Source organism: Ricinus communis, chromosome 7, assembly GCF_019578655.1.
Source record: "Ricinus communis isolate WT05 ecotype wild-type chromosome 7, ASM1957865v1, whole genome shotgun sequence".
Taxonomy (NCBI): domain Eukaryota; kingdom Viridiplantae; phylum Streptophyta; class Magnoliopsida; order Malpighiales; family Euphorbiaceae; genus Ricinus; species Ricinus communis.
This window is the reverse complement of record NC_063262.1, coordinates 7,325,486-7,342,049: the sequence shown is the minus strand read 5'-3', so window position 1 is coordinate 7,342,049 and position 16,564 is coordinate 7,325,486. Positions and strand designations below refer to the sequence as shown.

The window sequence follows — 16,564 nt, the reverse complement described above, 5'->3', positions numbered from 1 at the left end:
TTCAATTTAAATGATGAAAAAAACTAATATGGGAGGATTTAATTTACACTACATACTTGTCCGTGCATTGTACGATTTTATTATTATTTTAACTATAAATAAAATATAAAATAAATTTTTAGAAAAAATATAGTAAAATATTCAATATTTTATAATTATCTATCACATTTAAAAAAATAATAATAACTTAAAATACTTTTAAGTATCTTTTTGGATAAAATTTCTTAATGCAATATAGAAAAGTTATTTTAGCAATATTTAATAATTAATTTATTAATTGTATGTAATATTAATACTACAAATTTAATTGATAAAATATTTCTTTATGACTAAAACTATTGTATAATTAAGAATATAAATTATTAGTTAATATAATATTAAAAATATAGACTAGAGTAAGTTTTAATTAGAAAAATAACTTAATAGTTAATATATTAATTATATAATAAATATAAAAATTATGCATTAATATTATACTTATATGTCAAAAATAAAGATAAATATCAAAAAATGCTAGTATTAAAAATACAGTTAATATACTATATTTTAAAATAAAAAATTATCATATAAATAGGAAACTGATTTATTTAAAATTTTTTAAATAACTAATTTATTAGTTAATATAATATTAAAAATATTATTTTCTTAAGATTAGAACTTTTGCTCAATTAATTTTCAGAAAAGAAAATTTTGATTAATTAGGAAAGTAAAGATAGAGATAAAATCTTTTATTATTGGCAATAAAATAACAAGAAGAAGTTACATACTACATATTGCATAAGTTTTATTCATTTTACATATTTTCGTGTTTTGCAGAAACATAAAGCTTTTATTAATGTTATACAACTGCTTTCCTTTTTCTCTTCAGAGGAGATTTAAAAGGACAAAAGAGCACAATTTATTACATGTCCATTGATGCAGGTAAGATCAAGGGACTAGACCCCAACCGCATAAGAGAGGTAACAAGAAAAGGAAGCTAGACAAAAGACATTTAATTTAATATATTTTTTTACTTAACTAATGGCAGCAATCTTAGGATTCAGACATGCATCCACAGCTTCTCCAACAGTTAAGAAAATATTTCCTCCAATTTTGCTCTCAAAGTTGGCTAATTTTAGCTTCTGAATCACATGCCACCTTGGGTTAATGATGGCTAGCTGAGGGATTTAATAAATAGAATATCATGTAAGAATTTGGACGATAATTTAATTAAGTTGATAGATAAAAATTATTAAATAATCAATTTGTTACCTCGATTCCATTTGAGACAAGATTCATATGGAGTTCTTTCAGTGAAGCAATTCCAGCAATGTCAATGTTTGCTAAATCTGCCATAAAAGTATTAAAATTCGGGGAAGAAACTGAATTCATTCCTGAAGTCTTAAATTGATAGCAAGAATATAATTAAATTTCAATTTATTTTGTTTCTAAACACTTACTGGACATGTCAAATATTACAACTTGGATAGTCGTTTTCCTGTTTTCTTCTTCTTCCTTTTCAGTTGCCCATTTCATAATCCTTAAAAAGAGAAGCAGATTAGATGAAATTCATGTTATTGAACAAATTTTTATCAGAAAAATAAAAATGGGTAAGAATGTATACTTTTCTTTGACAAAGTTGGCATTGGCAAAACAAAGGAAGCCAGACTTAACACGGATTATAAGCACGGGAGGAGTTTTAATTGCCATAGGATATTGATCGACATCTCCAAACACTTGAGTTCCAGGTAGTCTTCCAAGGATTTCAGTTCCTGGTCCAATCGAGATTATAATGATCTTCATAAAAGATATTGTCACCTGCAAACGTACATAATTAATGTACTCCTGTAAATACAAAAGCACATGCATATGCACATGAATTTGCTTAACCAAGTGTAAACCACTATCTCTGACCATTATTTACAGGTCTACATTTCTCATCATTAAAAAAGAAAAGAAAAATACATGAGCACTCTCTTTTACATTTTTATGACAAATATAAGAAGATAATTACTCCTGCTGTGTAGTTCATAACCCCCTCAGAAATTTTGAAGGAAAAAAAAAGAAAGAAAAAGAGTTAATTGCTAAATGTTCAGAAAGAACGTGTGCATCGCTAGCTATCAAACAGTGAATTCCCATATGCACCCATTAAGTACATTAGACATACAGTGTTCCACTGTATTTGCCACTCTCTAAAAGTAATGTTGTATTAGGTCAACCACAGAGTATGCAATTGTTCTTTTCGGCTTTATGATGTCATTTTCTTTCTTTCTTAGTGACTTGTTAGTTATCTGCAGTTCTTGACTTTGAGTTGAATATACTCCTTTCGTTTCATGTTTTACCACCAGAAGACTAGTTTCTAGAACTGCCATTATTGGTGAACACTGTAGAGCAGCTTAAGGACAGGTATCATATACATACACCAGTAATGCTTCGATATTCAGTCAACACCATACCAGCTATAAAGCAACAGAATCAAGTTTTTCTTTTTTTAATATATGGACACAAATTTTTATTGTTCGAATTGATTCTCATATGAAAAGTGGGTACCCATAAATGCGTGAAAAGAATGTAACTTTCAATTAATTATCAGATGACAGAAGATATTACCGCAGCTAGTAGGCCAATCTCTACTGATGCAAATAACACACCAAAGAAGGCTCCAATGCAAGCAAGGAAATCTAGCTTATCAACCTTCCAAATCTTATAGATTTCATTAAGGTCAATGAGTCCTGGTAATGCTGAAAGAATAATTGAAGCAAGGATTGCAATTGGAGTGAAGTACAAAAGCCTTGTCAAAAGTTCCAAGCATATGATCACCGTAGTTGCCATCACAATGTTTGACACTGCAGTCTCACAACCAGCACTAAAATTTACAGCACTGCGCGAAAATGAACCTGCACCAGCATATAATATGATTTGTAGTGAAGGGCTAAGATGATGAAAACAATGGAATGTGAACTTTTAGATCAATTAAAAGGGTGGCTTACCAGTTGCAACATAGCAAGAAGAGAAAGATCCGAAGATGTTCATCACTCCCATGGCAACCATTTCTTTGTTTCCATCTAAATGGTATCCTTTTACCGATGCAAAAGACCTGCCTACTGCAATTGCCTCCTAAGTTTTTTTTTTTTTTTTTGACATAATTGGACAAAGGAAAGGCAAAGGAAGTTGATTAGTAATGTTGATGTTTACTTTAGCATGATGGAGTTTTCTGAATTCTGATTAATTTGGCACCAACCGTGAGCGCAATTATAGCAACTATAAGTCCGATTTTAGCTACTTCTCCAATATGTGGGTCATTGAATTGTAACTGATGGAGTGAGCTAGGATTTAAGCCCCCTTTGATATGTTTGATGATCTTTACACCATGTTGATCAGCTCTTGTCAGGTAAACAATAAGAGTTGATAGAACAACAGAAAGCAGAGGAGCAATAGCCGGCAACCAGAAGAGTTGCTTGTTCTTTTTACCCTGTGAAATCAGAAATCATTTCATTAATTGGACGACTCTTTACAGATGTAAGAGAATTACAAGGGAAAAGGAAGAAATTGTTAGCTTACCAGAAATCTGGTGGTCAGGATAAAACTTAAGAATGAACATCCAAGGATAAAATTATGGGGATTCCACTGCAGGATCACAGAAAACAATAACAACTGAGTTTTAAAAAAAAGAATTGGGTGAGAGAAGAGGGAAAATTAAGTTAAGGAAAATGCTATTACAGAATGATGAACTGATATCCAAGTAGCTTTCAGGACAGAGATAACATCAGTCTTGTTTGTGAAATGAGAAATCCCAAGTAGTCCTTTCAGTTGCTGAAGGCCAATAACAATGGCTGCCCCTGCCATGAATCCAACAATTGCAGCATGGGATAGGAAATCCACAAGAAAACCTAACCTGTAAGATTCCCAAAACAGAAGGTAATTAAGATGGTGAATGAAGTAAAATTAATAGTGAATCCAGAAGCTAAGACATGAAAATATACCCAACCTGAATAGTCCAAAGGCAGCCTGAAAGATTCCTGCAAAAAATGTTGTAGTAAGAACGAGGTTTCTGTAGGCAACTGGATTAGCAGTAGGATCTTCTACGTTCTGGATCATTGATGATAAAAGTAGTGAAACCACTGCCACTGGTCCAATTGCTATCTCTCTTGAAGTTCCCATTAGAGCATAAATGAGAGGTGGAATTACACTTGTATCTGACCATATTAACAAGAATTACGTACAGCAATCAATTTTAGACTAAAAATTCCTGAAGTAGAATTAGTTCTTTTATGACACTTACAGAGGCCATATTGAGGATCCAGTTTTGCCAAAGTTGCGTATCCAATACCCTACATGAAATTCAGGTCAACTAAGAAACACTGGCGAAGAAGATTTATTAACTGTAGCTAGTAGCAGCAGCAGCAACGTGATATGCTTGTGTTCACCTGAGGAATGCAGAGGCTAGCAAGAGTAAGACCGGCCAAAAGATCGTTCTTGAACTTTGTTGCTTTGTAGTCTCGAGACCAAGAAAGAATAGGAAATATTGCCTGCAATACTGACACAACAGTTTTGAATCCATATTGCTGATTCTTGAAAGATTGGAAGTTTCTGCCATTAGGCAACAAAGTATCCCTTATCGAACCCATGAGCTCACGCCACAAGCTGGGTGGCTCAGGAGGGTTGAGCACCCAGTGAGCCCTTTCAGCTTGACCATTTTGCTCAAGGTCGAGCATCTCTTGGGAAGCAGTATTGGTTTCAATGGCTAAAGAAGCTGCCATGTTTCTGATTGAAGTGTTTGGGGGAACTTAGAAAGTTCTCCAGATGATCTCTTTCTGTCTTTCAATTAAGAAGAGAACATTTAAGTTCTAAAGAGTGGTTCAGTGAGCACCAAGGTTGTTAGATTAGACAATGGATTGATGCTAAAGGGACTGAAACATAATGGAGTCTTTATATACACAGAAGAAAGCAAATTCGGTGGCTGAGGAATTTTTTAACAAATTAATTATCAGAGACATGGAATTGAAACTTTATTGGATATCCATTCCTAGTAGATAGTACCTCATCATACTTCATTGGAGGCAAGAGCAGAACTGCAGAAGGTGGTTTTGTTTTTGTTTTATTTTATTTTCATATTTAGCCATCAAGTGGGACTAGGTGTGTATGTCTACTTTAATGTTAAACAAAATTGACAAATAAATACAACAATTGAAGAAGCTTTTGAATTACCACCCGAAAGAATCCAGTCCGGCACGCTCTATATTAATTAAATTAACTTTGAATATCAAATAAAAATTACTTATAATATGCTAATTAGGTTTATTTAATTGTTTCCTTATACATGGTAGGGTGTAAAAAGTTGGGATATATCTAGTTGGAGCTCCTCGTACACTAATGTTAATGAACATTAATATATTTATAACCAGCGATTATAATGCAGAAAACTGGTTATATGACTCATAAATCCAGACTCATTCGACTTCCATAAATAAAACAATAATAATAAGAATATTAACATTGTTAATTATATAATGGACGTAAACGTTTCATTCTAAGTATAATATTGAGAATTCTTCAATAATATTACATTTCTTCAATTTATTTCTGTTTTTTTTTTTTTTTTTTCTATGTAACATTCTTCTTCTCCTTTCTTTCCTCATCGTTAGAGTTGAAGGCAAAGCTGCAGCGAGTAACTATTTACTGGTATGGTCTTTTCCATGTAAAACATTTTTACCATAGAAATGATAAACATTTCTTCAATTCATATATATTAATGGATAGGGAAAATTCCAACTCACGAAGCCATTATTATAAAGAAATTATAGAACAAACATATAAATATTTCTGTACTTTGAATTGATGATTATATTAAATTTTTATATTCGTGATGATTAGTTCAATTGGCAGGAAAAGTTATTCCATTTTCTTATCATTCGAGGTTTAATAGTCATCGGAAGTACTTTAAGATTTAATTATGAATGTAATAAATTAACTAATATATATAAGAACTAAATATAGTAAACAACTAAAGTTAAATCATACCTTTACCTATTTAAAAATTAATGAAAAAAGAAAGTGATTTTGTTAATGAGCATCTGAACTTCTAAAAGAGAGAGCAATCGGCCATCACTCAGTTTGCCAAATTTAGATCCCCAAATTATAAGGCAGGATGATTATAAAAAAGAAATTCTGTCGTCCCTCCACTCTATTTTCTTATTTTTCTTTGTCAAGAACTTTTTTTCTTTTCACCAATTATTGTTTAAATCTATGGTAGTTTGTTCTTTTTATTTATTTATTATTTATAATTTTATTTTCATCAATAAATATAGATTTTTAAATTTTTTTATCTTTTCTTTATTATTTATTAAAATTTTCTACTTTGTCTTTTACACGGAGGTATTGATTTTCTTATGAAGATTTTAATCTTTCTTTATAGATATATTTATAAAATTTCATAAAGCTGCAATGTCTAGCGAGAATTGTTTTATTAATATTTTTATAATCAAATTTATTTAAAAATTAAAAGATAAATTTGTAATTAAAATAGCTACTGAATAGGAGTGCATAACACCATCAAAAAAATATAAAGATAAGCATCTACTATGTAAATGAATTTTTTTTTTTTGTACTTTGATAATATGTTTCGTAATTTCTATCAAAATGATTTCTTAATTTTTTTAATTTTATTCTAATTTTAAAAAATTTCTACCGCATATTGTAAAATTAGGCAAGTGGCACGGCTTTTACCTTCGTGGAAAATATGTCCGAACAATTTTATCTAAAATCACCTTTTCACCCTTCAATATCATGACATTATGGTATAGAAAAGACAATTGTTTTGCAGGAAAAATGTTATCGGTTTTCTGTCACATTTAATAAATTAGTGTAAATATAAATGTGATTTTGAAAATGAAGTTGGATTTCTAGCATTTAATAACAAAAGGGTAAAGCATGGTTGCCAAGAAGCTAAAAATACATACTTCTCACTTATTATCCTAAACTTTATAATATAGGATAGAATTACAACAAAATTTTCAAATTAAAATATCATAACATATACAAAAATGCGAAAGAAGAATGACAAATAACTTTATTAATAAGATCTTACTAATTCTTTAGTTAATTAAATTAATATAGTAATTTACTAATTTAATTTAACAATATATAGTATTTGCAATTAATAATTCATTTATTAGAAGTCTAATTTTAAAAGTTCACTATATTAGAATTTTATATTACCAATGACGCTAATTCTAGAAAATAATATTTTAATTATATTTTTTATTTTATATTAACTAACAAATTAGGTTTTTAACTATAGATAAATTTTAATCTTAAAAATGACATATTAACTATATTTTTAATATTTAATCTAATATCAATATAATAAGCAAAGAATTAAAATAATATACTAAAATAGTAATAATGATAAATAAAAAGTATTATATGAGGGAAATAACCTATACAATCTTTATATCTAAACTTATAAATATTTACAATTCGTTAAAACAAAAAAAAAAGTGTGTAGAAATGATCCTATAGAATTGTTACACAAATTGATAATGTAAATAATACATTAAAGAAGCTAAGAATATTATCAATTAAAATCAAATATTGATATATCACTATAGCTTTATCATGAAAATATATAATAATAATATAATAATAAGAATAATAAAAATAATAATAATAGTGCTCTTATCGAATTATATTAACTTGATTGTTACTTAGATAAAATATCTAATATTAATTCTAATTAAAATATAATTCTAAAATTCTATATATCTACTTATTTTATATAACTATTGTTTATAATTGTATGAATTATTGTAGATTTATAATAAAATAAAAATGACTAAGAAGTTATGTTTATATTTATACATTAAAATTATTATTACACCTTAAAAGAAACGAAAGAAAAAATAGTAGTTGTGTATGTAAAATGTATTTATATGAAGTATCTAATTATTATTTTAATATAATATAAATATACTTATTTCCTCTTAAAATAAATATATAAATTATAGGATTTTTATTTATTAATATTTTTTATCAGTATAAAATGGAAGTTATACATTAAATATACAATCTCTAATTCAATGATCCTATCATTAGGCCATTAAAAATAATTTTAAAATAATTGACATGATTTACATATAAAATTCTTATAAAATATAAACAATAATTTTATAATTTTATTTTACATTTCAAAATTATTGAAAAATAAATTAACAAACTTTCATCTAACTGTACTTATATTAAATGCCCAAATAGTGATAATGGCTTACATGTAACTTAGATATCTAAATCTAAATAGGACATTTTAATTTTATAACTTGTTGAAATAGAAAAGTAAATAATAGTTTATACTACAAAGTGTTTGCTATATATTTTTTATAATATGTACCAATTTTAATTTAATGGCTTACATGTAACTTAGATATCTAAATTTTTCAATTAAATTAATATATTTTTTATAATATGTACCAATTTTAATTTTTTAATAATACATTAAATTTATTTATTATCAACTGTAAAAATAATCAATATAGATTTATAAAGTTTAAATAGATATGAATTTTCTATAATAAAATGATTTTTTTATTATCTTAACTTTAAAAATGTTCATGATGTTAATTTTAAAAGATATATATTATTTTATTTTTAAAAAATAACGAGTCAGATGGTTAATATTTCCATCGCACGTATGTAAGAAAACTAGTTTGATTAAAATTGTAAAACGAGAAAAAGTTCTTAACTTTTTTTCCTTATCATTAGACCAAGTTATAAACATCATATTGTACGGATATATGGTGAAATACCAAACAAATACATATATAGAATAGCACCATTTTTCATCAATGTTATACACATTCAATAATTTAAATTGGAAGTTGGCGACTTCTAGAGAGGGATTTGCAATTTGAGATTCGGCATATACATCGGGAAGTCACTTTTTGTTGCAGGATTGTTAGCTAATTACGCAGGGAGCTCTCGTTATGGTGTATACATGTATTTCAGGACCCTCCGAATTGGCCTTCTACTTTCTAAAATTTTAGTAGTTTCAGTCTAGTTCTCTTACTTTCTGGCTCTCCTTATAGATTTTGTTTGAAGGAGTGGTCATATCTCAAAAGAGTGGAGATCGTATCGTAGGCATTAGGAAGCATGTTTCCTTATATTTCAAGAGATGGAGAACGTGGGTAAAAGCTTACTTGCCGAGTCTTCCCACATCCCGCGCTCGACTCACTGGACTTCCATTGAATTAACTAAGAAAACAAAATTGAAAAGCGGAAGTGTTGGATGATTGGATTGGATCTGCAAATTTGTTTTTTGGTTCATATGATTAAAACAAACGTGTTTCTTTTCAACTTTGCAAGTGAAGATATGGAAATTTGCAGGCATTAGGAGACGGTCCATTGACTTTTCATTGGCATCCACTAGCTCTTCAGGAATGGATTCCAGAGATGAGTATGGAGGCCTCTGAGATTAGATTAGAGAAGATGGGTTCCAACATATGCGAAGATTTATCTGCTCCATTACAACTATGCAACGGTGAGTTCTGAAGGATATGATAATATATTCTTAATAATGGTAAAAGTTCTTAGTGGTGGGAACTTTGGGCCAATCAGCTGCAAATTTTACCCTCCAATAATTGATATACTCATGCTCATAAAAGTCTAACAATAGTGGGGCTATACACGATAACAAATATCAGTCATATAAAATAACTATAGATCTTGAGAAAACATGTTAGCGTAAATTATTAGTCCTTAAACTTTATATTTTGTAATAAAAAGTATTAAATTGTTAAATTGTAATAAACTGGTCACCTAGATTAAATTAATATATCACCGGATATATTTTCTGGTCTCTCTTGATGACATGGCTTTAAAAATAAAATACTTTTAGAATATTCACTATATTTGTCCACATCACCATTGACACATGTGTTTATTAATCCTATTCAGCTTTTGTAGGACCGATTGCAACAAATGTATTATAAAACTAGAGTACCCAATTAACTCTTTATTTCACTCTCTTGCTCAAATCCTAAACTCTTGCTCAAAATCAAAATAAAAACAAATAATGACATCTCCACAGCTTCATAAGTTTATTTAACCCATTTACATAATTCTTTCTAGGGTTTAACTAGAAAATTTTAATCCAAACCACACTCTTCAGCCATTGAATTAATTTTCAGTTTGGAAATCTTGTCTAAACGATAGAAGTCAATAAACCCAACTGTCGATCCAACATAACCCTTAACCCCAAATACCAGTTTATGATGCAAGTGTATTATGAAGTACTCAGAACCGAGTACTACATCAAAATGTTAAGGACATTCATGCTTTAAAAACAGAAATTCATGCAATCATGCTTCAAACTAAAGCACACACAATCAATTCATTTCACATTATTTAGAAAACTTGAATTTTTCTAATTTATAAACTCTAGATTCAAGTTCTATAACCATTTCAATTACTGAGACACCATCAATAACAGAAATAGCATTATAATTATATAAACCCTAAAATTGTATTCAATTAATAAATTTCTCCAAATTTTATACCTTAAATCAAACTAAGAGTTAAAACCAAAAAATTAAATTCTCAAACTACTTACAGTACTATGGAGCCTTTTCTCCTCCTTGCCTTTTAATCCAATCGATGGGCATTAATGTCCACGACCTTCTAGCCTTCTGCCTTACATTTAGTTTCGTCTCCTTCTTCTTTGCATTTAGTTTCGTCTCCTTCTTCTTTGCATTTAGTTATATATATATTAAATTTTTTGGACATGTGTGACTATATTTTGATATATAAGATTTTTGTTTATTATGTGTACTTATTCTTGACACATGAAATTCAAATTTATGTGTAATTTTATTATTTTTTATTAATTTATTAATTAGTAAATTATATTCTTAACTAAATAATGAGTTTTAACCTTAGAAAATAGCTTTTAAATTATATTTTTAAAATTATATGAACTAAAACATTACTTTTCTAATTAGACAATGATCTAATTTTAAAAGATAATATCTTTAAAAAAATTTAAAATTTTCTAATTAACTAATAAGTTAGTTTTCTAATTATACAATAATTTTTAAAAAAATATTAATATTTATTTTATTTATAGTCTTAATTTATATAATGCTAAAAGTCAATTATTAAATATTTTTAGAATAATTTTATATTATTACACTAATAAAAAAAATTGAAACGAATAATATTAAAAAAGTTCTTAAAAGGAAAACTATTATAAGTTAAAATTAAAGGGCCAATAATAGATTACCGACATCCATGAACTATTATTACTGCTTTAAGATATATAATTATTCCTTTTAATTATTCACCTATTTTTATTATAAAAATAATAAATTTAGTACCTTTTATCTATAGTTTTGTTAGTTGACCTATAAATACGAATAGAAATAGAAATATAATTTAATATTTTAAAAAGGGTAATGTTAACAAGGGCAAATTATATTATAAACCTAGGTATACATAGCAATATGTACCTGGATTATTTAACACGTGCGGTAGTAATAATAAGTTTGATTTTGTAAACACTTTTTTTTAGTGTAAGACTAGCACATGTATATAATAAAAGACTTTTTTAAATATATTTTTATTTGTTTGCTTCTTATTTCTATTTTATATGATTTTATGAACAATAAAATATTCATGTTCCAAGCTAGTTAATTATAAATTTCACAATATAATTTTATATTAGATATTTAGAAAATTAATTATTTTATTAAGCATTAATTTTAAAATTGACTTTATTTTACATTAAATATTAGTTATTTTATTATTTAAAAAATTTAATAATATTTAATAGTTTTTAATTATTTATTATTTATTATAAAATACGATATTAAAAAATATTAAATGCTTATATATTTAGCATTTGTAGCAATAAATTTACTTTTTAAATTATGAATGTATGCATTATATTATATGAACCTTAAATGTATATTTAATGAATTTATAGTTTGTTGATGAGGAACTTGTTATTATTCAACCTATATCAATTTATTTTTTCATAAGCGGCAATACTCATTACTTATAAAGTACATATCCATGTATATTAGTGTCGCGTTCATTAAACATAAACTTCGTGTTTATTATTTATAAAGTGTATATCCATATATTATTATTGTCAGATTTATAAAATATAAACTTCATATTCATTACATATAAAGTGTATATTCGTATGTTATTAGTTCAGGTTCATTAAACATAAACTTCAAGTTTATTACTTATAAAGTGTATATTCATCTATTATTAGTGTCAAATATATTAACTTTCGGGTTCATTACTTGTAAAGTGTATATTCATCTGTTATTACTCTCAGATTTATTAAATATAAACTGTATATTCATTAATTTTTACTGATAAACTTATATTAACATATGAATATGTTTTTACTTAATTTATAAATTTATAGTCTATAATCTATGTAGATCCAAAAAACGCATAGTTTCACCTCCAAAAGTAACTTATTCGATAGGCGGACACATTAAATATTTACCTAACCTAGTAGGTCTTTGAGCAAATCCTATATTAGCCTCAAGACGTTGATCTCGAACTAAAAAAATTAAAAGCTTGAACTTGAAAAGCTTCTGGTCTAATATTTATTCCTTCTTGAACAACCGATTCTATTCTGTAACAACCTCAAATATATATATATATATATATATATATTTCTAAATTTTAAGATTCTTTTGATATGTGTGCTTAATTTTTAACACATAAAATTTTTATTTTGATATTTTCTTACTTTTGACACATGAAATTCAAACTTATGTGTACTTTTATAGTTTATTCTATTAATTTATTGATTAATAAATTACATTTCTAATTAAATACTGACTCTAATTTTAAGAGATAATATATAAATTATATTTTAATATTATATTAACTAATAAATAATTTTCTAATCATATAATGATACTAATTCTATCCTAAGAAATAGTAGCGCATTAACTATATTCTAATATTATATTAACTAATAAATAGTTTTCCAGTCAGATAATGATATTAAATCTATCATAGAAAAATAGTATATTAATTATATTGTAATATTATATTAACTAATAAATCAGTTTTGTAATAAGATAATAATTCTAATATAAAAACAACATTTTAAATTATATTTCTAATATTATATTTACTAAAATAATAAATTTTTAATTCTAAGAAATATAAATATTAATTATATGGATATATTAATTTATAATATTAAAATTAATTAATAAATAATTTTTATATTATTCCATTAAAAATTTATAATTTTAAAAAAATTAAAAATATTTAAAAATAGCTAGTTTGTTATTGTTTTTTAAAATCCTACAAAGCAATATTAAATATTAAAAATATTATTAGATTGTATCTATCAACTTGATTTTATTATCAAAAAAATAATAATAGTCATGCAACGCACATGTATGATACATAAAATTTCTTTGACATGTATGATACATAAAATTTTTATTTTGACATGTGTACTTATTTTGACAAATGAAATTCAAGTTTATGTGTAATTTTGTTATTTTTTCTATTAATTTATTGATTAATAAGTTACATTCCTAATTCAACACTGATTCTAATCATAAGAAATAAAATATTAGTTTTCTAATTAGATTATGATTCTAATTATAGAAAATAATATTTTTAAATATTATATTCACTAATAAATTAATATTTGTAACTATATAATAATTTCTAATTCTAAAAAATAGTAATATCAATTATAATAATAGCATTAATTTATATAATATTAGAATTAATTTAAAGTACTTTTAAAATAATTTTATATTATTACATTAATAAAATTATAAAATTTTAAAAAGAAATTAAGGACATTTAAAAATAGTTAGTTCGTTGTTATTTTTAAAATATTATAAATTAATGTTAAATATAAAAAAATTTTAAATTGTATCTATAAATTTAATTTTATAATCGAAATAATAAAAATAATTGTACAATACATAGGTAAATAACTAGTATTTTTAATTATATTTATATACTAAATGAATGATATGATGATCGCGTGTGTCAAAACTAGGTAAGTTCTTAATATGAAATTCATTTGGATTATAATTAATTTAAAAAAATTAATCGAGTAAAATCTTAAATGAATTTCTGTTTTAATACATAAACTTAAATTTGTAAATAAATTTTATAGAATTTATTTCAACTAAATATAATGATAATAAATTTCTATTTTCTTAATAATAATGCAGTTTTAATATCATTGGAAGTCTTTAAATAAAGAAATGAGCTTGATTCACCACTTCATCAAAACACTCATCCAATAAAATGATGATGTTTTATTTTATTTTTTCACATAAGTTTTATTTAAAAAATTTATTATTTTATTAATTTTAAAAATAAAACTGACATATAAAAAAAAGATAAATTAAATATCATTATTTCATTGGACGAATTTTTTGATAATGTGATAAATCTAATTTCCCTAGAAGACATAGAAAAAAGATAAAACCCATGCTATTAGCCCAACTCAAATACTACAACGGTGAAGACTAGGATTAACACAATCTCCTCAAGGAAGAAGAAGATATTATCAGCTAAGGCAGAAGTGTTTCACATCATTGGAATACCTCATGCATTCGGGAACTCAAAGATAAACTGGAAGACAAGCTTGATGGCTCCAAATTTTATAAAAGATGTTTTTCTTGGCAACCAGAGAAATCTGCACATCCCATATATACATGGCAAGCATGAGGTCTATTTAATGAAGAGCTCATCATCAAATCAAGACACCAATTCAAAAAAGCCAAAAAAGTTCTATCAAAATATATTTTATCTTTATAATAGTCATTAGCTTAGCAAGTACAAGCTTACCAATTCTTATTTTCTTAGCTGATCTTTGTCAATAGTAATTACTAAACACAAATTTTGTTAACTTGAAATTACTTTACTTTTATTATATTCAACTCTTAGCTTTGCTATTTATTAATACTTCAACTCTTTAGTTTCTATATTTAATCTTTTAGCTTCTTAGATTTTGTTTTGTTTCATAACAAAATCTTTGAACTCAAATAATGGTCATGTCACTTAAATTTAATAAAATATTGTATGAATTGAGTAAGAATTCTGAAACTTTAATCTTTTAGGTTTTCCTTTACACTTTTTAAAACTATATTAGAGTTAATATACGACTTTATTATGTTTGATAATAAATTATTAACGGACTAAATCATGAAGTAGTAAATAAACAACATTATTATTCTTGTAAATGAGTGGAAGTTTTGTAATTTTCTCCTAATGATGTGGTATTTAAAGAAGGTTTGGAGGTGGATTTCTTGTGATGATGAAATTGATATCACAGTAAATGTTAATGCTATTGAGTTTGGTTCACTCGTATGGTATCCACTGCCAACACTGTTCAAAATTATTGATTAGGTTTTCTTGGTCAGTACTGATTGTCCTGACACTATAATGCCTGTGAGTCAACTATAACACTATCGTATGGCACTTGAACCTGAGCATGCTAGCATCCCTAGAAGCATAATCAAATATGAATGGTCATGGTCATTGCTTTCTTAAAAACAAAGTAAATTAGAAGTGCATTTAAAGTTATTGGTCAACCTTTATCACATTTCACATATAAACACAATATTTATATCATTCATACCCCTTTCATAATTTTTGTGATTTTTACTTCTCTTCATGTGCCATTTTTTTCTTAATGGATTTAATCAAAGGAGGTTCAAATTGTTGAATTTTAATCAAATTAAATTACATTTAAGAAATGGCAAAATACATCTTTGGATTATTATATTTTTTGATTTTATTATATTTAGTTGTAAATAATTGATTGTATTTTAATAAATTTTTTTATTTTTTTATTTTTATCATCTCTTTACAAACACGATTAAACATGCCACCAAAATATTTAATTTTGGCTCACTTAGTTGCCTATGAAATTATGATATAAAAACTAAGCTCCAAATTATGGATGGATTATATGATGCTGCCTAATTAATCTTTAATGAACTTCCAGGCATAATTAATCGTACTTCATCATGTGATCAAGCCCAGAAACAAACATTTGCCCACTTCCTGGCGGGTGGTAGCGTCCAATAAGAACAACAGAGAAAAGAAAAAAAGAAAGTAGAAAGAAATTTATTGAAAGGATGGTCCTTCTGTTTTTTGTGTTTGCTTTAAGCAGTAGTTATACATCAATTGCATCTTAAATGATCCCTAGCGTATTTGCACGTGTTGTTATGTACATGTATATGTTAGGCTACTAGCCACCTATATACTAATAAAGATAAATAGTTTTTTATCAACAAATATGACAAGCACGCTCTCTTTAAATATGATATTGAAACACAAAAACGTATTACACACAGATGAGGTTTTGATTTTTCTTTTCGTTTCTTCTTCTTCAAAGAGGCCATTGGTATCATAAAATAAAGAAGAAATACTAGGGCTCTGCAATCTATCAGGAAGATAATATTACTATCTCCGATCTTGTTATCCATGTGAAGATGATAAGTGAATATGTAAAAGATAGAGTTGTGAGAAAGAGAGTTATGATTTTGAAACCCTAACCTTTTCTTTTATGTTGGAAC

At 26.2% G+C, this 16,564-nt stretch overlaps 1 protein-coding gene across 1 annotated transcript; it reads right to left on the bottom strand.

Annotated features, from left to right (window-relative positions):
- Positions 1 to 746: 746 nt before the first annotated feature.
- LOC8265600 (sulfate transporter 2.1) lies at positions 747 to 5,119 on the bottom strand. The gene is made up of 12 exons (XM_048376331.1): positions 4,407 to 5,119; positions 4,262 to 4,310; positions 3,968 to 4,175; positions 3,700 to 3,874; positions 3,541 to 3,606; positions 3,221 to 3,451; positions 2,970 to 3,096; positions 2,590 to 2,876; positions 1,604 to 1,797; positions 1,440 to 1,519; positions 1,252 to 1,328; positions 747 to 1,157 (listed from the first exon to the last, which is right to left on the bottom strand). Exons 1-12 carry the CDS (start codon positions 4,737 to 4,739, stop codon positions 1,014 to 1,016), a joined length of 1,971 nt encoding a protein of 656 aa, XP_048232288.1. The 5' UTR covers positions 4,740 to 5,119; the 3' UTR covers positions 747 to 1,013.
- Positions 5,120 to 16,564: the final 11,445 nt, after the last annotated feature.

Bases quoted from the DNA above. Each gene is read 5' to 3' on its own strand.
- LOC8265600 (XM_048376331.1), bottom strand. From the start codon at position 4,739: ATGGCAGCTTCTTTAGCCATTGAAACCAATACTGCTTCCCAAGAGATG. The intron at 2,877-2,969 runs GTAAGCCACCCT...ATGCTGGTGCAG, and splicing joins TTCTTGCTATGTTGCAACTG to GTTCATTTTCGCGCAGTGCT. The intron at 1,798-2,589 runs GTAATATCTTCT...GTACGTTTGCAG, and splicing joins AGATTGGCCTACTAGCTGCG to GTGACAATATCTTTTATGAA.